We start from the raw sequence: 27,589 nt of genomic DNA, 5'->3' as shown, positions 1-27,589 counted from the left end.
AACCTAGAGGAGAGCAAACCTAGAGTTCTCAAAGTTTAATGGGTGCATTTTTTACAGGATCCCCATTGTACTGATGCAGGAAGATTTCCCCTGTATATTTTACTGAATACCGAACTATCCTGTGTGCGGCACTGCAGCTTGTTGCTGTGGAAATGACTGTAATGCCATGAGTGGCGCACGGGGAGCTTACCTAAAATCTCCAGCTTCCACCTCCCCCCACTTCCCCGTGACATTTGCTCATTAAAATGAAACCGTGTCCGGCAGGTAACCACAGTGACTAATCATCAGTGTGCTGTGTACTATCCATGCTCTGCAAGACAGCTGTTGACCTCCTACATGTCTCCGAGGCCTCTCAAGAGACTAAACCAACTACAGCTGGTAAACAAACTCAAATCCCACCAGGCCAGCTCTAGACCCCAGTCTAGCCGAGAGTGTAGGGCACTTCCTCCTGTACAGCTGGCAGCCTGGAGGAGGAGAACAATTTGAGAGACTGCTTGCTGGTGGTGGAAAAGGAGAAGTGCTCTCTTGAAATCTAGTTTAAAATCCTTGCAGGTGTTTTAGAGCCATAAGGTTAAAATACTCAGTCTGAAAAAGTAACAGCACAGACATTGTCAAATATTTTACTTTAAGGGCATGTATAGGTTATAAATAATACCACAATGCCGCATGATGGTGTAGTTTGTACACATGGGAGTAGTTTGGAGGGGTATAAGCGGGCATTGCTCCCCCAAACCGCAAGCCTCAGGCAGGCATGGAATTTTCTCCCATGCGCAACCCAGTTGGCCTGGCTTAGGGTGACCAGATAACAAGTGTTAAAAACTGGGACAGAGGGTGGGAGGTAATAAGGGCCTATATAAGAAAAAGCCCCTAATATGGGGACTGTCCCTATGAAATAGGGACCTCTGGTCACCCTAGCCTGCCTGGAGCTTCCCCCTGCCCCGAAACATAGAAGTCAAACTGCGCCTATGTTGGTACAGCAACATCTCTGCAGCCGAGGCCCAGTCTCTGCTTGGAAGACACGTTATTACTCGTGTTACGGTAGAAGCCTCAGCTGGGATGAAGGCCCCATTCTGCTAGTGCCGCACACACTGTAATAGACGTGCAGCGTTTATCTGATTGATTTATGAGGGCCCCATGGCCAAGGAATCAGAGTCACCAGCATCAGTCCAAAACAGTGTGTTACAAATCAACAACAGAATCGAATGGAACCCTCCAGTCCCTATCATTACAAAAAACAATCACAATCCTGCGGGAGCAAACGATATGGCAGAGTTCCATGCTTTGTTAGCGAAGAATACAGTCCTGCTCAGGACATCCCTCTTCCCAGCAACTTCGCACCCACTTACACTGCCTGGGTCACTCTCATGATTTGTTAACTGGGATGGCTGTAAAGGAATTAAAGCAGCTCACACGGAGGCTGCTGCAGATCTGGAAACTGAGCCCAGCCAGAACCTCAGGCAGTGATGTGAAGGCTCATGTTATAATCTTGATGTTCATAGAATATCAGGGTTGAAAGGGACCTCAGGAGGTCATCTAGTCGCATCCCCTGCTCAGAGCAGGACTAATCCCCAATTTTTGCTGGAGATCCCTAAACGGCCCCCTCAAGGATTGAGCTCACAACCCTGGGTTTAGCAGGCTAATGCTCAAACCACTGAGCTATCCCTCCCCTAAATAAGCACTGCCCCTCTTCTGGGCCTTTCTAGTATTTTTTAAAATGTAGGTGGTTTAGGTTTTCCATTTTAGCCAGTACATGGGATCTTTGTTGTGACACAGGCTTGGGGCCCTTTTCAAAGGCCTCTGGCTTCTGGCACGTCACTGAACTGGAACCATTCATTTAAAGCAAGGGCCTCAGCAGCACTGGGTAATCCAAGGTGACCTGGCACAGGTTCTGGCCAGGAGAGGGCTTGGTGCTGCATGGCATTGATGTTACCCTGGCTGGGAGGTGTCACTCTGGATTTACTGCAGAACATCAGGTAGGTAGCATAGTGGGCAATGGAGAAAATGAACAGGTGTGTCCCTGGAACCATGCTTTCCTGCCCAATGTACCTCCTTTAGTCATTCAACAGCGTAAAACAGGAGGGAGGAGAGCCCAGGAGCTTCCCTCTATTGTACTCTTTTACATCAGTTTTATGCCAGTGTAAATCCACAGCCCTAATTGATCAGAATCAGATCCCTGGATTTTAAGAGAGCCTAGAATGGCAGGAGTCGCTTGCCAGTGCGGATGCCTGTGCTCCCTGGAGCAGTGGTGTGGTGGCAAAACAGCTAAAGGGAGGCTGAGTGGGCCAGAGGTGTCTAACCTTTGCTTTCATCCCTGTAGAAACTGTGCGTGGTCTAGGAAGGACGGGACACTAGTTAAGGATCAAACCTGGGGCTTGAGAATGGGGGGTTGAATTCTCTGCTCTGCCACAGACTTCCTGTGTGACCTTGGGCAAGACAGTGAGTAAAATAAGGGACTTGGAGACAAATGGGGATCATAGCATTGCCCCACCTCCCAGGGGTGTTGTGCAGATCAATGTGTTACAGGCGGTGAGGTGCTCCGCTATCTCACTGATGGGGGCCCTGTCAGTGCCTAGGATAGGCAGGAACACAAACTCCTTTGGTTTGAAAAGTCTCCTCTTGCAATCACTGTGGTGGTGTTAAATTAGCAAAGAGCGTTTCAATGGCCCATGCAGCTGCACATAGCTGACAAGAAGGAAACCTAGCCAGCAGTTGCACACAAATGCATTTTTATTTCTCTCTACAATCATGTGATACAGATGCATACATGGTATGCACAGAGCCCACCAGGGCCATTCCCGAACATGGGAGAAACTCACCATCCACAATGAATGAAACCGCTCAGTACAGAGAACAATCATTATAATAATGAACATACTGGAAAGAGCTAGCCTGACAGCCAAAATGTATAACATTGAACCACCAAACCTTGCATCTACCTTCTTTTTTCTTTAATATAAAGCATTAAAATATTATTTTCCTAAACAGAAAAAGCAGCAAAATGGTAGAAATATTCCACATAGTTTTATCTAGTGACCTCTTGCTAGCCCTAAAGTGTGATGGGTGAACAGAAGCTAGGAATCTCTCTTTGCTGCCATACAAGCGCTGCAAGCAAACAGAGGGCAACAGAACTTGTAAAACCGTCCACCAACATTAATAAACAATAAATTCGTCCTAAATTAAGAGTGAGCAAAGGTTGCTAGGAAAGCGGGAGCAAAGCGGAAAGCTTTTACAAGCAAAATTAGAGCATTCTCTCCTACAGAGACCGCTATCTGTTACAATCTTAACACAACTGTAACACTGATAACATTTAGCCACCTACAAAAACCTCCTTCATTATGAAGACACGCACCCCTAAACTGGGTGCCCTGGTGTACATTGCTATCACCAGTGTCTGCACAGCTTAAATACCACTCAACAGAATACCTGAATCTTTTCCAGAGGATCCCACATGAAACTGAAGAATCAAAAGTATCCCATTCTTTCCACACATAAATAAAATGGGAAATAATATTCCCTACATAGAGAGGATCAGGGTGTGACTATCAGATGCAGTCACACCCATCCTCTGGAATATAAAAGACAAAGGTCCATAGAGCAAGTGTTTCCTGCCCCCCTCCTCCTGCAGTCTACCAGGGTCTCCAGAGAGCATTGACGTTCTTCAGGGATGCTTGCTTTGGGGTGTTCTGGGTGGAAGGGGAGCAGATGATCTCTGGAGCAGCCAACTGGCTCTTCTGGAAATGACTCAAGAGCTTGCTCTGTGTTTCTGTTTGGGTTTTATGGAGAGACAGGAAATGAAAAGCCTCCTGCAGGCACCTGGAGTAGCCTTCCTTGAAGTCGAACTGAGAGTTTTTATGGATGGATCCTGCAGCTACAGAAGGAAAGAGATAGGGGAGGAGAAAAGAGATCATGATTTAGACTCATTCTTCATGTCACTCTCTGGAGCTTCATACAGCACATCACTGCTTTGCACACAGCCAGGAGTGAAGCCAAGTCTGATACTCACTCTTTATCTGCAGCTGGCTCTGCTGTTTCAGGTAGCTAACAGTCATCTCCAGGATGTCAGCTTTCTCCAGCTTGGAGTTGGGTTGGTGTCTCTGGAACTCCTTCTCCAGCAGGAGTTTCAGCTGCTCAATGCTGCTGTTAATCCGGTCCCGGCGCATTTTCTCCACCACTGGCTTCCTGAGCTGCAAAAAGCAGGACAAAAGATTTGCTTAGAAAACATCCTAACTCTGCCACATCTCTGGACTGTTTGGGGCATAGTTTGAATGCATGTAGTTACTTTGGGCCAGATCCTCAGCTGGTGTAAATTAGCACAGAAATAGAGCTACGCTTATTTGTACCAGCTGAGGATCTAGTCCCATCTCTTTCACTGAAGCAGTCAGCAAAGCAGCCTGTGCCGGTACTTACTTTGTTTTTCTCTTTTGGTGTCAGCAGGTTGTTGTGCTCCATGAAAACAGTGCTGGGGGCCATCTGTCCTGAGCTAAGGAGGCAGATCTCAGTCGTGCTGAAGTCCTGTGGAAGTTTGCTGCTGGAAGCGGACTCTGCCCTATATTTATACTGCACAACCTTGTTGAGAATCTGTGGGTCTCTGACTTGGTTGAGTTTCCCACACTCCAGAGCCAATCAGAGATAAGCAGGACAATAGAAGAAGCATCTATTCTTGCATGCTCCATCGCCAGTGAATAGCTGGGGGATAATGACCTTCTCCCAGATGAGCAGGTGGGGAGTGTGTGGTACGTGAAAGATTGGGATCCAAATTACATGTTAGAAGCTGGGAAAGAGCTGGCCCTCAGTGAGAAAAGGCTGCTGACTGATGCTGCAGATCAATAGCTTTCCGGGCACACACAATATTCAGTTCACATACAATGGTGAATGCGGGAGCCAGTTGCTGATGGCGGGAAAAAAGCTAATCTGTGCAGAGGAAAAGATGGGATTGTATCTTTTTTGAAAACATACACACCCAGGCACACACTTCGGGCGTGCACACACACACAGACACACCGATGAAGGCAAGCAGCACACTTGCTTGAAGATCGCTGGGTTCACTAGCTGCTGAAAATAAACTATAGACTTTATTTTGCTAATTTAAAACCAGGGTTGTTGTTTTCTGTGGGTTTGTTTTAATAACAATGAGCCAGATTCTGAAGTTCCTCCTCAGTTGACATCAATGCAAGTGTTGCCTGACTCAAAACAGAGTGTGTACTCCATGGTCTGATTCAGGATAAGCAATGCACTTCATTGTGGGTACACACAGCTATACAGAGTGTTGTTATTTGGACAGTCTTGTGGTTAAGCAGAGGACTGGGAGGAAGGAGATTTGAGTTCTGTTCTCAGATGTCCTGAGTGATCTTAGGCACTTCACTTCTGATCATCTCAACTTCTCCATATGGGAAAAATAGTCACAATAATACTTTATTTATCTGTTCTTAAATACGAGAGAAAATCCAGAGGTAAAAGGGGGAAATCTTAGTGGGTGCTGAATATATGTAATACTTCTGCATTTATGCATTACCTTCATCCAAGAATCTCAAAACATATAATGAACATTAATTTAGGTTTTAGTGTGATTATCCCCATTTTACCAATGGGGAAACTGAGGCACAGAGCAAAGTCATGCAGCAAGTCAGAAACACAAGTGGAAATAGAAGTCAGGAGTCCTGATTCCATTCTCCTTCTCTAGGCTACAATCCATACTAGAATTTATCTTACTAGCAGTCTCTGCTCTAGAGATACACTAGCAAGAGATGCTGCTGTTTAGGATATTAAGATGTATCCTTAGAGCTGCATGTTTCCAATAAATAAAATAAAATACAATATAATAATAAATAATAATAAATTGCACTACACCTGACTACACTCTGCCTGCTTGAATAGCAAGGAGTCCTTGCTCACTTTTCTGAGCATTACATTACCTCACACAAAGATAAGCTGAGTATCAAACGGAAGCAGATTGATTTCTGCACCATCTGTATGTTTAGAATTGCATAGAGTCAGCCTGATAAGAACAGTGCATGTCTTCCATTCCAATTAGTTACATTTCAAGGGTAGAGTTAAAGCATGGAGCCAGGCTGCTGAAGTACAGGGTTCTGTTCTCAAATTTCTTCCGGATTCACTGTGTGAACTTAATCAAGTCACTTCACTTCTCTGTGCTTCAGTGTTCCCATCTGTGACAAGGGGATTATAATATTCCCTTCTCTCACTAGTCTTATAAGGCTCAGTTTATATTTGTTAAAAGTTTGGGGATCCTGCCATGGAATGTGGTATAAAACTGTGCGTTATGTATATGAAAGTGAAGACACACGCACACACTTAGCCATCTCTCTCTAATTCAGTTATTCTTAAAACCAGGTAAGGCTTAAGAGACCTCTTCCAGGATCTGCTTTTCCTTCCCCCATTGTACTGCCTTTGAATAGGCTCACTTCTTTTGTACAGAACAGCAGCTGTTGAGCTCTGAGTCTTTTATGTCAAGTTGTGGGAAAGTTTTCTGACACCCTCTCACATGTTTCCTCCAAAGCATGTGGATTAATTCTGAGCCCATTTAATGCCACCTAGAAACCCCATCTTTTGCTCTCCCGTGCCCCTTTGGGGACAGCCTCTGAAACAGAAACTCTCAAGCAGCAAACTCATTTCTAGGGCTGATTAGCCAATGACACACTGGGAGAAACCTGCCAGTTCCCCAGCCCGCACACACAACTAACAGCTTTGCCTGAGATTGTTCCTGCTTTGCAGATGCGCTTACTAATAACCAGATACGGGAAGAGCCATAAATTCTCCCTGCAACATCAACCACACACATGCATGCCCCACGTTTAATCTAACAAAGCAGTTTTAAGTGTCAGATGCCCCTCCCTGTAATAACCAGTTGTACAGAACAATCAAAGCATTTTCACACTTACCCTCCTTTTGGGAGGGTCCGGGGGAGGGGTTCTGTGCCCTGTGAGTTTTCTGGCCCATCTCAGGACTTCTATTTTTGTGGAAGAAAATGAGCTCTCAGTGGTAAAGCCTGTTAGCATGGACGTGGGAGTGCACAGGTGAGCCTGTCCTGCATGTGCCTGTTTTCTATCACAGTTTGGGCTTCCGGCCACTTCTGAGATTTTGTGCCAGGACTCAGAATGCTCTTTCGAACAGAGAACCTTGGGGTCAGACTCAGTTAGAACTGGCCAGATCCTCAAAGCTGTTAGTTGACTGTGCCGGGGTAATTAGAGTCACTTTTGTCCCCTCGGTTGGTATAAATCCAAATAATTCCACAGAAGTCAATGGAGCTACACTCATTTGCACTAGCTGAGGATCTGGCCCTTGCTTATAGAACACATGTTCTCAAACTAACAGAATTTGCAAACAGACGTTTTACTTCTCATCTGAAGGTAGCCTGAGTAATCAAATAATTACATAGGGCCAAATCTTGCCACCTTGAATTGCTATAGCTCAATTGAAGTCAATGGTAATTTCACTCAATTAAGGACAGCAGAATTTGCCGCATTGGAAAAAAGAACATAGTATTTCCCCCCACCAGCTCCTCAAGGCTTTTGGAGATTGATCAACACTTGCAGGAAATTAACGGTGTGGAATTCAATCCCCACTTGATTTCCTCCAAGGACCCTGCCAATAAGCTCCGAAGGGGAATTACTTTCTAGTTCTGTTTGTTTTTTTGATATGTTTGAAATTTGATGGACTTTTTTTGCAAGAGCCATTTGATTGTGGCAGGGTTGGGGCTGGGAGCCCTTGAATCCCAAGTTCTATCCTTGTCTCTGGTATGAGCTCTGTGGCCTTGAGTGAGTCACTTAACTGCTATGGGCCTCAGTTGTAAAAGAAGGATGATTGTAAAGTGTGTTTTACTGGTTTTGTGGGGTTCATCTATTGTCTGTAAAGTGATATAAGTGCAAAGTCTCCCTGACTTGACAGCAGCTTTTCCCTGCCTCCCTCTGAGTCACACAACAAGGATACTGTAGTTCCTGGAACAAATGTTCTAGTTTCAGGAAAAATAAACTAAAAAAATGACTCCATGGTTTTCTTTGTGGCTTTGCAATCAACGAGGGAAATTAACTAACCCGTGAAGAATTAGCTTTTGGAGGAGACCGTCACTTTGGTATGACATGAGAATGAGCTTCTGTAACTCCAGTTTGATTTGGAAATCCCAAAGAAGGGCAATGAGCCAGATTCATACCCAGTGTAAAGCTACAAGTATCAATGGAGTTACACCAGGGATCATGAATTTGGAATTAATTTATGTCCCAATGTCAGAATGATTGCTTTCTACTGTGGGACTAGAGCACACGGCATTGGAAAGAAAACAGATGATGACCGTAAGATCCTACATACAGGTACCATACTTGAAATGTGGAGTAAACAATATCCTGCCTCCTGAATCTCTGCCAGATGTTAGCTTTCAAGGCGTTTTAAAGGAGCTGCTGCTTTCCCAAGTCTTCAGAGATCATCACTGCTCTGATTGCTTCCTTTCTGATAACTGCTACCCAGATGGCCTTTTGGGAGTAGGGTTTCCCACTGAACACAATACAAAGTCAAGCACCATTGCTAATATGGTTTGTAGCCAGGCACACTTCCTTTGTGTGGGGAATGAATATAGTTAAGAAATGGTGTGGGAAACTTGGAGGTACACAAACTTCCACAGCCTTATGTTAATAAGCTGCTTACCATGGTAGGGTACTTAGGAGAAAAGGAACTCTGTTTGAGGGATGGGAAAGGCGGCAAGATCTTGGTGGACTTGGATACACAAAGTTAGCACTGAACCCTGGAGACCTTACTCGGGGAAAACTCCCATTGGGCCAAATCCTGAAACTCTTTCCAGGAAGAAACCCTCACTGAAGCCAATGGGAATTTCAGCCTGACTAAAGCCTGAGCAGGATTTATGGATTTGATCCATATCCTTTGGCACTTCCAGGGCCATATTCTGATCTCAGCTACACCAATGTAAATCCAGAGTGACTCCACCATCTTCCGGGGAATTATCCCGGATTTTCAGCAACATAGCTGCAATCAGAATCAGGCCTTTTTTATCCAAGCAGCTCAGAGAGCCCTTTTCAAGCATTTATGAACAAATTGGGTAGAATATCCCATTTCACAGGATAACTGAGCAGCAATAGGCTAAAAGCCTGATTTTCATAATAGATCTGGGCCTACTTTTTTGAGTGTACTTACTCTGTGTGTGTGTGTGTGTGTGTGTGTGTGTGCGCGCGTGTCCCCAAGTCACATGATTTGCACACTTAGGTGGCTAAATAGGTGCTACTTAGGTGGCTTGCATGTGCAAATCCGTATTTGGCCTTTCACACACAGTAAGCACAAATGTAAAGCAGACATACAAGTGGGCATCTACTTTGAAAAAACAACCAACCAACCCATCAGGCCCTCAGTGACTTTTTAAAGTTCATGCAGGAAGCATGGCAGATGTGGCAATAGTCCAGAGGACTCCCATTGCACACACAGCCATCCTTCCTCTCCAGCTCTGTGAATCAGAGAGCTGCAAAACCTCCACAGCAAAACTGCGCAAATCAGGCTCTGGCCTCCGCTGCCAACTCAGGACTCAGCCTGCATCTGGCAATTGTTTTGCTACAACTCAAACATTGGCCCAGTCGTGAGGCCATCTGGGCTCAGTTTGTGGTTTTGCAGGGATGGTCTCCACGTGAAAGATGATTCAGCTTTGACTGAGTTTTGAGAACTTTGTGGATTTGAGTTCACTGGGTAAGGACGCAGTGAGCCCCCGACTATGGTGCAAAGCCAGTGGACAAGTACCGCAACATTCACTACTGCTAACACACTGATCTGTAGAGGGTAGTGACATTTGTTCAGATTGTTCCCTGATGACAGCAGCTGTCCTGACAGAGCTGGGAGGGGTTAGAGCAATGGACTGGCAATTTGGACTTCTGGGCTCTGTCACTAATGGACTGTGTGGCCTTAAGCAAATCACTTCACTCCTCTGTGCCTCAGTTTCTCCAACTGTCAAACAGGGAGAATAACACTTCCAAGAGGGCCAAGTGGCCTGGTTCATTAATATTTGCAAAGGGCTTTGAGATCTCTGCATGAAAGGAATCAGACACCTGGAATGCTGTTGTAGCCTCAGCTCTTGCTCTCGCCGGTAAAAGTTGACATATGGAGCTGCACCAAGGAAGTCGTTTGCAAAACCCAGGGGCCCATACTGCATACTCTGGGGCAGACAAAACACTCAGCACTATGCAGGCCTGGATCAGAGAACCTAATACTGGCCCAGCAGTACAGCTCCACTGAACTCAGTGGGACTGTTTCTATGGGCCTGAATGGGTGCTGGATCGAGCCCTGGGTCTGCCCTTTCCCCCTAGTCATTCCCTGTGCTGCTGCTTGTGAGTGAGGAGGGTTTATATATTACTCAGAGCTCCCCGTTTGAATTTCCAGCAATTTCTCTCCAGCTACAGTAACCTGTTTTTTCTTCACTGGCTTTCCCCTCAACCTCCACCCTTGCGGTGTTTTATAACCTGATTTTTCTTTCTGTCATTCTTTCTCCTTGTGTCTGCTACAGGCAGATGTGGGACCGAGGACAAGAGTATGTTATAGGCCCTCAGACTGTGTGAGTTTGGAGTTCCTCTGAGTTTCCCACACTGTTTCTCTATTCACCGCATTCAGACAGAGGATAATGAAAGTGTGCCATGCTACAAGCTGAATTAGAAATGGTGTTTGACTTCCCTTTGTACTTCATAGAAACCCTGTTCTGGGTAGACCATCTGCATAGCTCTTACTGTGGAGAAAAACATTGATCAAGGTCTGTCAGCCAGAGCTGGGGGAACTTGGGAAAGTAATTCCTTGTGCCACTTCAGTTCTTTAGGGCTTAACATCTGGCCTGGGCAGGGGGGTGCAGTTGGTGGTTTAACAATCTCACTTCCTTTTAAACTTTTGGATGTTGTCATGAGTCTGTATGCAGTAGCCTGAACTTCTGATTCTAATGATGTGGTGAGGGATCACGTCTGGGAATAATACCTCGTGCTTTGCATTTCCAAGGTGCTTTACAAATAGTCGCTGATGAAATCTCAGAACTCCCTTGTGAGTGAGGGTTGTTTAGTCGCTGCGTTTTGCAGAGACACAGAGAGGATCAGCCCAAAAGATACAAAAGCAGCCAGTGGTTTTGGGTGCTCAGTTTCACATACCTGTTTCGCAGAAATGCAAAGCACCCATTTTCATTTTAACTGGGTACTTGATGCTTCTGAAAATGAGGCTCCAAGCTGTCATCAGTTAGGCACCCAAAAATCAGGAGCCATTTTTGAAAATTTTAGCTAGACTGACTAGTTCAAGACCACAGATGGAGTTAATGTCAGAGCTGGGGTGACAGTGCAGGACTTCCTGTCCCCTAGGGCTACGCTGACACCTCTCTCTGAACTACACAATGTATTCAGTAACAAAGGACTAGCTAGGAAAAGAATGTGGGTTTTGCTCTATAAGCACTCATCTCATTCATTCTGCCAATATACCCTCACATGGATCTGTCAGTAACACCTCATGTTTAATCCCTAGACCTGAAGCTCTTGTGAGTAAAGACTGCAATTTATATTCAATTATGCCAGACCTTTGGGTAGTTTCATGAAATATGTTTCGGCTAGGAACTGACCTGAGAGCACTAACCCAGGGTACTGAACAGCCGTCAGACCGTGATGAATTTCTGCTACTAGGGATATGGCCGGGATTGGAACCAGTGACTTACGGTATGTCTACGCTAGGAACATTGCAGCGGCTCAGCTGTAGCGTTGTAGTGTAGACTTCCTACAGCGACGGGAAGGGTTCTTTGGTCGATGCAGTAAATCCAGGAGGTGGTAACTAAGTCAATGGAAGAATTCTCCCCTGGACCCAGTTCTGTCTACACTTAGTCTTAGGTTGGCTTAGCTACATCTCTCAGGGGTGCGCATTTTTTTACACTAGTGCAGATCAGCCCTCACAGGTGAAAGGCTCCATAGCCCATTACCAGCCTCTGGAGCCATCAAGTCATCAGTACCAGACACAGCTACTGTGCTAGAAGTGGATTGTGGCTTTATATTGGGGGGTCCTGCAGAGGTACACTGTCCCGGTGACAGCTCCTGGAGGCATTATGCTTGACTTTGGGGGTGGATACAAAACAGCACCAACTGCTGCAGCTTATTCCAGGGAGCAGGGCTTGCTCACAACCGTATCATTGATGCTGAAGGAAGCAAGTCAGGATCTTGGCCCCCACCTTCACCCCATCCTGTCCCACTTCTTTTTGAGAGTCTGGCTCTGTTTATTGTGCTGGACTCCCCTGGTCTTTTACCCCAGCAGTGCAAGGAGGATGGGTGAGGAAGTCTTAGCACACAGTACCCCGTTGCATTCCCATTCAGGGCTGAGCTCTTAGACCGCACAAACTCTTTCAGTGGGAACTACTGCACGCTCCCATGTATTAGAGAGAGTGCTGGGACTCTGGCAGGCTCAGAGGCCTGTTTTCTGGCTTTTGAAAGCTCTTCCTGCAAGGCAGCCGTCTGCTCTTAACAGGCATAATCTCCTCACTTTATTGCCAGCAGAGCACATGTTCCTGCGTCCCACAAAACCCACCTGCCCAGCAGGGTGAAAAAGACAGTTTCACAAGACACACTTCCATTGTTCGCTCCAGCACTGTGACTGACAGCCGCTGAGCATGAGAAAGTGCAGAGCTCACGTGCTGAGATCCAGGCTGGGATACTGGAGGGTTAGGGCCCAGGGGGATCGCACTGTAACACAAAGAATAGACAAGTTTGGATTACAAACTAACCTGTCCCAGAGGTGGGTGCCCATTCCGGAGGCATTGCCTCATACCAATATGCTCCACAGAACTAGCACCTTCCATCCAAGGCTCAAAGAACTGTAGGAACATTAACTGATCCAGCCTCATAAGCCCGCTAAGGTTGAGCGGTTTAATATCTGACTCATTCACTATTGAATATCTGGGGGATAAATCCTGCTCTTTCAGGGGAATGGATTTGATTATCTACCATTAATACACCCTTTTCCATCACTGACTTCAATAGTTGTAAGTAGTAAAGGGATAGAACCCAGAGGTCCTGACACTAAGTCCACTGCTCTGTAATAATCTCTCATAAGAACGGCCATACTGGGTCAGATCAATGTCCATCTAGCCCAGTATCCTGTCTCCTGACAGTGACCAATGCCTGGTGAATAGGGCACTCAATGAGGGAATGACCCATTCCCTGTCGCCCACTCCCAGCATCTGGCAGTCTGAGGCTTAGGGACACCCAGAGTATGGGGTTGCATCCCTGACCATCTTGGTTAATAGCCTGCTGGACCTATCCACCTTGAATTTATCTGATTCTTTTTTGAACCCAGTTACACTTTTGGCCTTCACAATATTCCCTGGCAACAAGTTCCACAGGCTGGCAGTGCGCTGTATGAAGTACTTCCTTATGTTTGTTTTAAACCTGCTGCCTGTTAATTTAGTTGGGTGCCCCCCGCCCCCGTTCTTGTGTTACGAGAAGGCGTAAATAACGTTTCCTTATACATGTTTTCCACGCGACCCATGATTTTGTAGATCTCTATCATATCCCCCCTTATGTGGGGATATATGAGAATTTCAGCTTGCTCTCTCACTTAAAAAGTAAATAAAATAAATAAGTAAGTAAATGAGAGAGAGAGAGTTTCTAGCCCGCACGGTTTCAGAGAAAAACTTGAAAGTGTGATCCAAATGCAGCCAAAAAGACTCAGGAACCAAAAAACAAATAAAAAGACCGCCAAAATAGCTCGCGTGCTTTTTAAGCCAATCTCATGACCATTGGGCACCTGACTCGTGATCTTTGAAAATCTGGAGCTGGAAATATGGCCAGATCCCGACAGATGCCGAGCACCTCCTGAAGAGCCCCATCAACTTCATCACACAGTACCCAGCATGTGCTCTGTACCTCTTAGGGTTGTCCTGATCTTTGAAAATCTGGAGCTGAAAATATGGCCAGACTCCGACAGATGCCGAGCACCTCCTGAACAGCCCCATCAACTTCATCACACGGTGCCCAGCATGTGCTCTGTACCTCTTAGGGTTTTCTCAGCATCAGCCATAGGCTAGTTTCCGAGTGTGGGCAGAGTTCAGGAGGTGAAAGGCTCCACAGCCGTCTGTCCCCTGAGATACCCATACCCAGTTATAAGTAGCTGGGTTTAAAAGATCATTTTAAGGATTGTTGTAGCAATGAAGTTGGCCTGGTGAGGATTCAAAGCTACTGCTATTTTCACACATATCATCATCATCATCATGTTCCCATTACGCAAGCATATGGAACTAGTTAAATGAAGCATCCAAATTAACCTTCACAAACCGAAGACTATGTCTACCCTGCACTTAAGTTGGTAAAACTTTTGTTGGTCAGCGGTGTGAAAAAACCCACATCCCTGACTAACAAAAGTTTTACTGATGAAAAGAGCCAGTGTGGACAGCACTTTGTGGGCGGGAGATGCTCTCCCATTGACAAAGCTACCGTCCCTCGTTGGGGGTGGTTTTATTTGGTTGGCAGGAGAGCTCTCTCCTGCCGACAAAGAGCGGCTACCCTGCATAGCTTACAGCGGCACTGTTGTAGCAGCACACGTGTGCTGCGGTAAGGTGCGCCGTGCCAGAATGTGTGTGTGTGTATTGTTAATTAATGACTGCCATCGGTGGGTCTTTGATCTAGAGCAGAGGTGGGCAACCTACGGCCCGCGGGACCGTCCTGCCCGGCCCCTAAGCTCCCCGCCGGGGAGGCTTGCCCCCAGCCCCTCCCCCGCTGTCCCTCCTCCCCCGCAGTCACAGCACCATGTGGGCAGCGCTCTGGCCCGCTGCTCCTGTTGGGCAGCGTGGTGGCGTGGCTGGCTCCAGCATGATAAGGGAGTAGGGAGCGGGGGGGTTGGATAAGGGGCAGGGAGTCCCGAGGGGCAGTCAGGGGACAGGGAGCAGTTGGATGGGGTGGAGGTTCTGGGTTGGGGGGGGGGAGTCAGGGAACGGGGAGCAGGGGGAGTTGGATAGGGGGTGGGGTCCTGGGGGGGCGGTTAGGGGCAGGGGTGTGGATAGGGGTTGTGGCAGACAGGGGACAGGGAGCAAGAAGGGGGGGTTGGATAGGGGGTGGAGTCCCAGGGGGCGGTTGGGGCTGGGGTCCCGGAAGGGGGTGGTCAGGGGACAAGGAGCGTTGGATGGGTTGGAGGTTCTGAGGGGCTGGGAAGTGGGAGGGGGTGGACAGGGGGCAGGGGCCAGGCTGTTTAGGGGGCACAGCCTTCCTTACCCGGCCCTCTGTACAGTTGCGCAACCTCGATGTGGCTCTTGGGCCAAAAAGTTTGCCCATCCCTGATCTAGAGACAATCACAGACCTCATTAAAAGTTGATGGGTATGCTAAGCACCTTTCTTTCATGCTATATGGAAGGAACAATTGAATGTCTCTTGATAGCTGGAAGCCACCGCCCAAGGCCATGCTTCACATGGCAAGGAAAGTAAGCTGTGTAGGCTGAAGGGTTTCCCTGGCACTGATTGCAAATGCAGGGTTTAGGGGACTGATTGGTTGTAAGTGTGAATGCAGAAAGCTGGCAGAAAGCAAGAAAAGCAGTAGTGAGTGGGCCTCTGGCCTGGGAGGAAGCTGTGAGACAGAGCTGCTTTTGGACACAGTCCTCGCTGGAGTAACAGACCTGGATTTTCGAGTACTGCCTGCTGTTTTTTGCTTCCACTGTATTTGGGGAAACAGGACTTTGAAAACAAACAGGGTTGTCTGAACCTGACTCCATCATCAATTTATTTTCCTAATGGAACCAACCCAGCAAGGCCTGAATATTGGCTAATTACTCAGGCCTAAAAAGGACTACAATATTAAGGGCACCTCCCCTGACATAATTAAAAAAGGACAAGTCACTGACATGAATAATGCGAACATCCACAGTTATATTAGACAGAATGAAATATTGAAAAAGCTACAGAAGCCCTCATGATTCAGGGCAGTCACAACCACTGACTGATGGGGTTAAAAAGAAACGTCCCCTCTAGGCAGGTTATCCCATGATTGTCCATTATGGGGTTTCTTGCATCCCTTCTGAGGAATCTGGTACCAAATACTGCCTGTGCCAGGAGGACACTGAGCTCGCTGGACCACTGGCCAGATCCGCTCGCTTCCTATGTTCCACAGATCATTTCTGTTCAGAATCTGAGGGCTGCTCCCTCCCTTTTTCTCACCAGGCCAAGTTCAGGGCCCAAGGAAACCTGCTGTCAATTACTTACTTGGGGATACAGGGCTCATTTCTGCTCCCATTTAAGTCAATGGGAGCAGCAATAGGTTCATAAAGTCTTTAACGCGTGGTTGCCTGTTCGAATCCAGCACAGGTCAGTAATGTCAACAAGGCTTTATCATCCCAGGGCTGTTCAGTGGCCTGTGTGGAAGGGGTGTCAGTTCAGCTTCTTGGTTGCCACTTCACTTAAACCACCACTACCATGATACTGCCTGGCAGCCCTGCAGCAGGGCAGGGCTAAGGGCCACTGGCAGCCCATGCAGAAGGGTAAGTGCCAGGCACAGAATATGCTCGGCTGGGCACAATTCTTGCATTAACCCTTGAAGAACCAATTCTTACCCACGCATGTCTCTTTCACCTTTGCCATCTTGGGGCTGGGAGGGAAGTTTGCCCTGCTGGTGCCCATGTTTCTATGGATCATTAAAGGACTTCAACCTGGGACCTTTCACTGAGGCCATTTTAAAAATGCATGGAAAGAGGTTTGAAAATAGATCTCTCTGATTTTGGAGGGGAAGAGGGTGCGGAGGAATAAATACGTAACGCGGCTGCTTTGATAAACCCCTGCTCCCAGGGCAATGCGTTCCTTTGAGATGTAACTGATTCCTGCCATCAGGCACCAGCCTGCTCTCCTGGAGGGTCAGCGCTTTCCCACATCCAAACACATTATCTTACAGCTCCTGCCTTTTGTACAACACACTCCATCTATTCATGTGCAAAACAGCTGTAATCCCCAGGCCTTTCAGAGTCAATATACCAGGAAATAATAAATCCTTCTTGTGCACCCTTGAATATACTGAGAGGTGACTTGTGGGAATTTCCACTAGGCAGAAAAATAATAACTGTTTAATTTTTAATTATTTTTGATACTTGCTGTAAGGAGAATATGTCATTGGCCCATGAGTATTTCAGGGTCACTCGCTTAAGCAGTTGGGGAAACTGATTTCACCTCTAATTACCTTGGAAATGCAGATCAGGTTGGATCATGCGTTTTGTGTTCCTCAATGATCAAAACCTGCTTGCCTTCCCTTAAGCACCTAAGAATGAGTGTCTAAGAATGCTGGATCCAATAAGAAACTGAAGGTTAAACATACAGGGAGAATGGTTTATAGCTGCATTACAAAAGGTCTTCCTCATTTTTTTTTTTTTTTTGGTCAGCATTAAAAAAGCCTGTATGTGCGTCCTGCATTGGGAAGGTGAGAGGAGGAGTCATCCAGACAATGGCATAGTAAGAATTAATTATACATAATGGGCCCGATCATCATGTCTTTTTCTCTGAAAGGGCCAGATTCAGCCACACTTATACTACGTGGCTCCATTAGTCTATTTGTGGTGTGAAGTACTAATCAACATGAATAAAAGTGGTAGAATCTGGCCCAGAATGAGGAGTTTTACCTAAGGACAACAGAATCAGGTCTTATATAGCATCTTTCACCCTAAAGCACTTCAGAATCTATATGCCATACACAGTACAGGACAACTAAAATAACTCCATCTCTGGAGTGGGGGGCATCAGCACACTGAAGCAGAGTGAATTTTGTCCAACAATGCCACTTTAAACTGCTACTCATATAGAAAGTGCCAAAGGATCGTTAACAGTCATGCACGGTACACAGGAATGATTTTTTCTCCCCAGGTCTCATCCAAGAGACCCTCATGCAGAGTAGAGCATGGAACTCAGTTTATCTACCGAGGAAGATGAGTGCTGAGTTGAACCCGCTGAGATTTGACCCTGTCGTTCTAAAAATCTAGGAAGCTTAGAGCATTAGTCAGTCAAGGGAGTTTGCACAATGATGCTTTCACAGGGCTGGCCTAAAGTATAAGCAAACACCCTTTCAGGAGTGCAGTCCGAACAGGTTCTGCAAGGTTTTTACCACCCATCCAGCTGCAGTGCCAAGGGGAGCATGGCACGTGTATTAGGCAGAAGAGGTCTCTGCCAGACTCCCCTATGGGGGGGAGAAGAGAATTTGCCAGCTGTAACCCTCCTGGGTAGGAGGAAGAAGCCACTCATGGCATTTCTATCTCCAGGGAAGTGCTTTCCCTACAGACTCTGCTCACACAGTCATCCTCCTTTGGGTCCTATATTCAGCTGGTCTCACCTGCCCCGTCACCTGCCTCATCTGCCCTAGAGGCAGGAAAGGCACACTGGAGGCACTGCAAAGATGGGCTCAACACTGAGGCTTGCAGGTAGACCATGAACAGTCGTAGCAAGACCCCTCCAAAGAAAGTCAGTACCATATCCCCATTTCATGGAAGGGTAAACCAAGGCAGAAAGGCATCTATGGACTAGGCCAAGGTCACAGAGGAGTCAGTGGCAGAGCCTAGATTTTCTGAATCCCAGCCCTGGGCATAAACCAGAGACTGGCGTAACTCTGCACCTTGCCCCCCCATATTGCCCCATATTGCGGTAAGGATCTCTGAGACGCTCCTACCCACATGGCCATCCAAGCACTTTAGTGACGCCCAGAGAAAAATCACGTGAATTCATGGCGCATTGACAGACGCGCAGACTCCACAAAGGAATTATTAGCACCAAGCTGTGTGGGTTTGAATTTCTCCGAGTTTCCCACACTTTCCCCCTATTGATAACATTTCTTGTTTGGACAATAGACGTGTGCCTTGCGACGACTTGCAACATTAGTGACGGTGCCTGAGCCTGAATGAATTCAAGGGAAAAAATCCAACTCCCAAAAGACCATCTGGCTAGCAGTTATAATATAGCAATAAAGGTCAGGGCTGCCTCTCAGAAGTTGGGAAAAAGATGCTCTTTGACACTGAAGAGTCTCTTTAACCAGCTTGGTACAACGACTACCTGTCAGACTCTAGCTTCAAGGTCCCTTGCCATCACTCTGGCGCTTTGGGAAAAATGACATGAGACATGGCCTTTTGGAGACAGGGCGGTGAAATGATGCAAGGAAAAGGGCAGCATCTTATTAGAGCTGGCAAAAGCCAGTGGTGCTGGTGAACCGTCACTGGGCTGCGTCTTATCTAATGTTTTAATCCTTTGACTGGATCAAAATGTTCATGAGATGACCTATCTCCCGGCTTTCCCAGAACACAGGGAATAAAAGGCTCTGAGGACAACATCTGTCCCTAACAAAGAACTAAGCCCTTTCAGGCCCATACAATGAAAACCATGAAGCTGGCTATTTCTCTGACTTCCCTTCCTGACAAATGCCTATTAAATTCAGGCTTTACTTCAGGGTTTTACACATAGGCAACAGTCCCTGGCTTTCTTTAACCATTGCTGAGTTCCCACAACTAGAAACAGTTCTGTTTCTCTATTCATCAGCCTTGCCTCCATGTTCCATGCCCATCATTTGTAGAGAAACAAGGGCTCCTATCCTTTAGACAGTACGGAGCAGATCCTCCGCTGGTGTAAACAGCATAGCTTTACTGAGATCAGCTCCATGTGTAACCCTCTTTAATCCATCTCCATGTATACCCCTCTATCATATATCAATGGAGCTATCCCAGTTTATGCCAGCTGAGGATCTGGCCCTATGCTATTTTCACTGCTGCCTTTAAGATTATGCCCAGGGATTAAATTTATCCAACTGGATAAAAATCAGAACTGACCTGAACATTTGCCCCAATGTGAACTAAACCTAAAGAGAGAGTTCTGAGGCTCAAAAATGTTAGTTTAAATTTTAATAAAAAAAAATTCTTAGGTGCCTCTGCACTTGCTGATTTCAGCCAAAAAAGAAAAGAAAAGGAAAAAAAGGAGAATGCACTCCTCATCCATTTGTCTCCATGCTCTACTATTATTCCAGACCATGAAACAGAGGTGAAGTGACTTGCCAAAGGTCACACAGTCAGTTACGCGCAAAGTCTAATGGATTCTAGTCTGGAACCGCCTAGTCATTCTCATGAGCTCTAGCCATCCTCATACACTCCCCCTACCCAGCCACCCCCGTGAACTGTATCCACCCCCGTACACACCCCTACCTAGCCATCCAGCAGTCATCACTTAGAATCTCCTCAGCACTTAAAACCTGCTTTTCTAACGGGCCTGTCATTTTACACTAAGACAGTATTTTACTTTGCCATTTGGTCAGTACTGGGAAAACCCCAAGTACTCTACAAACAAGCACCCTCAGCAGGTAAACTCTGTGATAACGGGGCTGGGTGTTCAATGCCCTCTCCAGAAAGAGCAGAGAGATGGACGCAGAACTCTTTATTTTAACCCTTAAGGCACTGCCCCCTCCTTTTCCCGCCTTCCCCGAAACGTGTGCCTCCATCCCCAGTACGAATGTGACTGGCACATGCTGCGACTTTGGAATGCAATTGATCCCAGACAACCAGCTGGAGGGTCAGTGCTTTCCCAGATCCTAGTGCAGCCCTGCAGCACCACACTGCACACTCCACCAGTTGGTTTGGGCAGAAGGTTATTCTCTCCGGGGCATTTATAATCAATGTACCATGCACTGATAGATGCCTCCTCTATTGTTTGACCATGTGCCCGGATTGGCTGAACAAGTGTGGGAAACATCAACGAGCCTGAGACTCACATATCGGCTTGGCCATTCTGGGTATAAATAGAGGCTGTCACATAGCCTTGTGTTCAGCACAGGAACCCCTGATCCACAGATCTGTGGCCCTAACTGGCAAGGATAAGAATGGCTCCCAGCAACAGCTTCATGGCCCAGGTGGAGGAGAAACTGCTGCCAAAAGAGAAGAATAAAGTAAGTTAAACAATGGACAGGGCTGGAAAGTGAGTGTTAGGTTATATTCAGTGTGACTCCTAATGCATCTGAAACTTCAGAGCCAGTTGGGTGTTTACCTAACCGACTTTATACAGGAACATCAGAGAGATATAATAGAAAGGTGAAAATAAGAATAAACAGATAGATTAGTGATAGAGTAAAAAAAAAGATGTAAAGAACGAGAACAAAGATTGGCGTAAAGATGGCGGATGGACATATAGAGGTAAAAAAGAGGAAGACAGATGGACAGACAGACACGCCAGGACCATAGAGTTCCTACTGAGTAGAAATTTGTCCTAATGTACGCGGGTGGGAATCAATGGAGATTATGTAAATAAATTGGATCCAACTGTATCCCTAACAACCCGGCCCTTCTCTTGTGCAGCTGAGGAAGCCGGTGGTGGAGAAAATGCGCCGGGACCGGATTAACAGCAGCATCGAGCAACTGAAACTCCTGCTGGAGAAGGAGTTCCGGAGACACCAGCCCAACTCCAAGCTGGAGAAAGCCGATATCCTGGAAGTGGCAGTCGGCTACTTGAAACAGCAGAGCCAGCTGCAGACACAAAGTGAGTATGCAGCATGCTTTTCACTCACTCACAGATGCTGCTTCCTTGAGGGCCGACTCCTACAAATCTTTGCTCACACAAGTAGACCTTACTCCTGCAGGAGTCAATGGGACCATTTGCATAAGGACTATCCACATGAGCAAGGATTTGTGGGAGATGGCCCCTCGTGTTGATCCCTGCAGATGTATTTACACTGCTCAGAGTCTGGACAGACCATTAACATGTTGATTTTCTCCCATTTATTTTCCAGTGTTCAGTCAAAAGAGCCCAGAACAGGATTTTAACACTGGTTACCTGGAGTGCCTGAAGGAAGCTCTGCATTTCCTCTCCTACTGTGAGCCTAAGAAGGAAGCTCAGGCCCGGCTGATCAAGCATTTCTGCAAAGCTCAGACGATTCCAGACAACCTATGCTCAACCCCCATGCATAGCCCACCTTCACTGCCATGTCTGGTACCCAGGAAGCATCCTTCCCAGAAGAATATCCCTGTGACTGTTGCTGCTATCTGGAGACCATGGTAGACTGGACATTTATGTGTGTGTGTGCTGCAAAACCAAAGGGATCTTTGATTTAATGGTCCCTCTTTGAAGTAGGAAACTTTGATTTCCAGGAGGGGGTTTTATTGTTTGTCATGAGACATGCTCTCTGCAGTAGTTTCCCTTCATGGTGAAGGATGGTGTCTGTATCTTGCAGCAAACATGCTGCCCTTATGGGTGGCTCCTAGCTGAATAGAGGGCCAAGCCCTTTGGCACTTTACAGAGCAAATCTCCCATTGGCTTCCAATCAGAGTTTAGCTCGATAAATGCCCTTTGAAGTCAATGGGAATCTTCATGGATTTCTATGGGCATTGATTCAGAAGCTGTTTTGGCCCTATATTAGGTACTGATCTTCAGAAAGAGGGGGCATTTGAGGATGTAGTTTGTATCATAAAGAGAATCTAGCCTTTACCTTTTGAGTGAAAGATTTGATTCAGAAATATGGATGCTTCTGAAGTTCCTATACTATTTTAGTATAATCTCTTGTGCAAAGTTATTATGATAACGAATGACTGTAGGAGAAATTCTCTTAACATGCAGCATGGGTTAATCTCAGTTGAGGGATAATTGATGCCTTTTGTAAAGGAAGTACCTGCTGTGTATTTTACCTAGTAGGGATGGTGGGAAATGTGTACTCTACAGTCATTCACTGAATGTGCTGATGAGCTTAACATACTTTTATAAAGTTGTGATGCTGAAAGTGACATTGGTTCCATTACTGTAAATGTCAATAAAATGTTTTTTTTATTCATTGATCTTTTGTTTGAAGTCATTAAAACATAGAATTTTATTGGACAATGTGTGAGGAACATCAGGACTTGAAGTGTGTGGGGTGGGAGTGTCACAAGGGGTCCTGGGAGATGGAGCAAACACATTTTTTCAGAATCAAGCCAGATTGCTTAGGGCCGGGGTGCTCTTTAAGCACTGTTTTATGAACTCTGCTGCTCTCAGATTACAATAGACCATCCCCCTTTTTTAGTCTATATCCAGAATGAGGCTCTGTGGGGATGTTGCTGTTTGTAAATGTTGCAAACCCTAACTCCAGTGTGTACACTCATGCAAGCACCTACACAGATTTCAGCTGGAAGAGAAGCAGGATTTGGCTTAAAAAGATAAACAAAAAAGGTACCAAAAATAAAAGTTACAAAGGCCTAATGTGTATTAAAGGTGAATTGAAATGCTATAGACAGATGTGTAAGATTCCTTAAACCACGCATAGACTTCAAAAATAAAACATCATGAAAAATGTCACTGCCCTCCCTCACCAACTCTGTTAACTTACCTGTCAAGCCCTGAGTTCAGAGTGCTATGTTTCCCCACCCTGCAGGGGTGGGTAGCATGGACATCACCTTATGAACTATGAAGAATTCAGCTCCTTGCTCTGCTCTGGTCTAAACCTGCTCCCACTGAAGTCACTGGCAAAATTCCCAGTTCCTTTAATAGGAGAAAATTCAGGAGTCACTTGGTGTTTTGATGTTAACAACTCTTGTTCACAGAAACCTGATTAGGAGAACGCTGGTCCTCACAGGTAACACAAAGCTTCTCCTTCCTCCTTTAAAAGGAAAATTGCAAATCTATAGAATCTCTTATGGATTTCCTTTTCCAGATTATTTTCTCTTGTTTTCTAAAAGCATTTTACTCTCTTCTTTAAGGAATCCAAGTAAGGCTCAGAAATTCAGCATTATAGTCCAGGAAGATCAAGCACAGTGCTGGGAATCAAGAGATTTTGGTACTACACCCTGCTTTGCCACTGATTTGCTGAGTGACCTCAGGTGAGTCACTTCACCTCTGTGCCTCAGTTTCCCTATCTGTAGGCCTGGGAGGATAGTGCTGTCCCACCCTTTCTAGATCTCTGAATGACAATTGCTATATGAATGCTAGATGTTATTATGTATTAACCGTACACTTTTAACTTGGGCTTGTTTGCCTCAAGGAAATACTGCCACACTCCAGCATTTAAAATATTTAACACAAACCCTATTAGTTGAGATCCAAAAATATGACCGTGACAACTTTGATCTCTCCCCCCACCCCAACAGAGAAAACAAATCCCACATGCCCTCCTAAATGAGGGGTTACAAAAGCCTGAAAACCCCAGCACACCAATTGGGTGACCCAAGCTAAACAAATCCAAGGTGCTAGGCTTCTTGTGAACCACAGATGTGGGTGCAGTAGCCACATTACCAGCCAGGTCTGTTCCCGAGAGCAGGCAAAGGATTAAAATGGACAGGTGTTTTGCTTTAGAAGAGAAGGCTTGCCAATTTCACTCCCTGGGAGTTGGAAAAGAAGCACAAAGGCAGCATTCTATTCTGTACTAGTCTATCGAGGTTCCTGTCCCACCTCATCACTGTAGCATGTACGGCTGTGCATTAAGCGACATGGCTAACATCTGCCAGCTGTTTTCTCTCTCATTCTCTCTCTGAAGTGCTGGATGGGTTGGAAGTGTGTCTGTAGTGAGGTGGTTTGTTTGGGGGTGGGGTGATGAAGGTTTGAGGATTCCCATGCTGCTCTGTGTCTTTGTTAGAGATGACAGGTCAGAGAAGTGAAATGTGGGGAGGCCTGTGTTGGTCCTTTGCGCCTGCAGGAGTTTGTTCCAGAGCCTCAGAGCAGCCCCTGAGAAAGCGCTGTCTCCCGCAGAGATGAGCTTCACCCGTGTTAGAAAGTTCTACTGTGCCGGAGCAGAAGCAGCGTTGTCCACCATGGTCATAGGCACTAGCTTGGGCTTCGAGAGACATGGGTTCAATTCTGATTTGCCACAGACTTCCTGAGTGACCTTGGGCAAGTCAGTCAGTCTCTACGTCTCAGTCCCCATCTATAAAAATCAATTAATAGCACTTATCTGACTCCCCTGGGTATGCGGAGGATAAGATACATTATAAATTGTGAGGTGCTCAAATAGTGCAGTAGTGGCGGGGCGGGGAGGGGGGAAGATAGGTACCTTAGAAGAACTTTTACGTCCATCCTCCACTCAACCATCAGGGACAGAGATTATGGAAAGCCAGGGAAAATGAAGGAAGACAGATGGAGGAGATTTGAGGATGGGAGGGAGAAGCCCCCCGCATTACTTTATTGGGTAACACAAAGCCAGCCTTGAGCACCTTCCCCACTCACTCTCTCACAAAAATATTTTAGAGAATTTGTCATGGGTCTAGCCACCTTGTGGGCAGCATGGCACTGCAGCACCCTGCCTCAGTTTCCCCCTCACCTGGGTTTCAATGTAACAGAAGTCCAAACAAACAAGAGTTATTCCACCCCACTTGGGCTATTCTTTAACCCACTCCCAAGCCTTCCAGCCTGGGGTCTTTCCCCTGTAGGAGCCTCTCTGCCACTCTTTGCAGCCTGCAACTTTGTGCTCTGCTTCCCAAAGTCAATCTCAACAATGGTGCCATAGGGACAAACCATTCTCAGGTGTCCCTGTTGCCCACAGGCATAGTATACCTTCTCTAGTCTCCATATCTGTGGCTACGGATGTTTTCTTTTGCAGAATCCCCAGTAGGTGCTGCTGCTGTTGCTACTCCTCCAAGATTGCCAGCCATCTTTGCAGATACAACAGTGCCTCCTTCTGCCTCTAAATCCACCAGGAGAACTTCCTGGATTGGCTCGTGCCACCTGTCCACTTCTAAAAACTGGAACAGGAACCACAGTAGTTACTGCTGACCCCACGGCTTAACTACGGCTGCTGCTCTTTGGCTTCCTCTCCTCCATCCTCTGCTCTAACTAAAGGGGATTCACAGGACAAATCCTGCTGACTGCACCAGTGTTAGAGGTCATCATCCACTGAGCGTCCCCTCATGGCCTAGGGTGTCTCTAGAACAATACAGTATCAGTTCCCCCTTCTCAGGGCATCTCAAAGAACCCTGCAGCCTGGTGTGGCTGCTGCAGTGACTTGTCCCTCTAGCTATATCATTTAACAGAAGTCCCCCCCGTCTAGGATATACCTACCAATGCCAAACCAACAACACAGAAACCCACACAGCATCTACATGCCAGCCTCAAGATGGACCCAGTCCTCCTGTCCTGAGGATCTGGTCTGTCTTCCTACTCTTTTACTAAGCACTGGCAGCAACTCCCAGCACTTCCTTCCTGCTCTCTTCCTTCTTCCCTGCAGAGAACCCCTCTGCTTCTCTAGGCCCTCTTATCTTTGTTTCCCTAGGCACTGAAGTCCATCTCCTCTTAAGGAGTCAGCCACCCGGTGACACAGCTAAACAGGGTTTTCTACAGTCACTTTCAAACCACATCCCTTATCTACGATTAGATTTCCCTCACACTTAAGAAGTGCCACTCCTCCAGAGAAATCCCACTCCCAAGCAAGCTCAGCACGGGATGTTGAGGTTTTACTTTCCCTATCTACAATTCCCAAGGAAATTAAATCTGCACATAACTGTCAAACCGTCAAGCTATTCACGTAGCTGAAGTTGTGTATCTTAGATCGACCCCGCGCGGTAGTGTAGACAAGCCCTTGGAGCTAACCTACATCTACTTGGAGTAAACTGAGCCACAGAACCTTGCTAAAAATCACACCGAGCAACATCACACATGGCTTGAGTTTAAACTGACGAAGTCAGACAGAAAAACAGAAAAGAAAAACTCTGAAAACAAGAGTTTAGGGACTGCTGGGTCTGAGTCTGACCTCGCTTGCGCTGGTTTAAATCAGGAAAAAGTCAGAAAAATTACATCTGTGAAAAACTGGTGTGAGATCAGAATCAAGCCCATAAGGCAGGTGTCTCCTTCCACTCATCCTGGTATAAATCAAGAAGAGAGACGCCTGCATTTCCACTGCCAGGGTTGTACTTGCTCTGTGGCTAAAGAGTGAAGTTTATTCTCCTGGGCTGTGCATCCAGCATTACATTCACATAACCCTCTTTTGCATTTTATGCTACTTCCTGACTTCATGTCACCCTGTCTCATGAAAGGTATCGATACTGCATGTGTGTGTGTGTGTTTTAAAAGAACAATCATCATCTTTTTCTGCACCTTAGATATCTTAAAATCTAGCTGACAATCCATCCTCAAGCCACCTATTTAGTGTCAAAGAGCATAACATTCCCAAGTTTTAAAAGGGCCTGGATAATACTGATCGATCAATGTGCTCCTTGGGAAAATAGCTCTCCAGATGGTCTATTGGGACAGGAATTGCTGGTAATCACAATGCGGAGTCAAAGAGTGTCACTAATGGGGGCTGTTGTGAGGCACGCTTCTTTTGTGATTCCCTTGAATGTCATAAATAGGGAAGAAAGTGTGGGAAACTCTGAGAAACTCAGGCCCACACTCTGAGGTTAATAGGGTCTTTGTCAGAAGAGTATCCCTGGGCTGTAGGATCAGCATAATAAACACCATGCTTCCCAAGGGCGGGAGAGTGCCAAGAATGGGGATAGTCACCCAGGATGAGATGGGAGTTTAAAAAAAAAAAAAAAAGGGGGCAACCCTGTATGCGTTTGATTGTTATGACTGATAAAATGTTATGGGCCTGATTCTCATCTACACTAAGGCCTGGCCTTACAGCAGGTGGGGGTCACATGGCCATAGTGTACAGAAGACTCAGCCTTTGTGACATCACTGATTTCTGGTGCCAATTTTTAATC

General features: G+C 46.4%; 2 protein-coding genes and 1 long non-coding RNA gene across 3 annotated transcripts in view; 1 reads left to right on the top strand and 2 right to left on the bottom strand.

The window, feature by feature from the left end:
- LOC140899949 (uncharacterized) overlaps positions 1-27,589 on the bottom strand; it is a 59,029-nt gene that overhangs the window by 18,916 nt on the left and 12,524 nt on the right. The window lies entirely within an intron of this gene.
- On the bottom strand, positions 2,739-8,807 carry LOC140900084 (transcription factor HES-5). The gene is made up of 3 exons (XM_073316678.1): positions 4,408-8,807; positions 4,004-4,184; positions 2,739-3,868 (listed from the first exon to the last, which is right to left on the bottom strand). Exons 1-3 carry the CDS (start codon positions 4,468-4,470, stop codon positions 3,627-3,629), a joined length of 486 nt encoding a protein of 161 aa, XP_073172779.1. The 5' UTR covers positions 4,471-8,807; the 3' UTR covers positions 2,739-3,626.
- On the top strand, positions 20,821-21,992 carry LOC140899948 (transcription factor HES-5). Its single transcript, XM_073316282.1, has 3 exons — positions 20,821-20,886; positions 21,293-21,473; positions 21,724-21,992. The coding sequence occupies exons 1-3, from the start codon at positions 20,821-20,823 to the stop codon at positions 21,990-21,992; spliced, it is 516 nt and encodes a 171-aa protein (XP_073172383.1).

This window comes from Lepidochelys kempii, chromosome 18, assembly GCF_965140285.1.
Source record: "Lepidochelys kempii isolate rLepKem1 chromosome 18, rLepKem1.hap1, whole genome shotgun sequence".
Classification (NCBI taxonomy): domain Eukaryota; kingdom Metazoa; phylum Chordata; order Testudines; family Cheloniidae; genus Lepidochelys; species Lepidochelys kempii.
The sequence above is the reverse complement of the archived record's forward strand: the minus strand, read 5'-3'. Positions and strand labels throughout refer to the sequence as shown.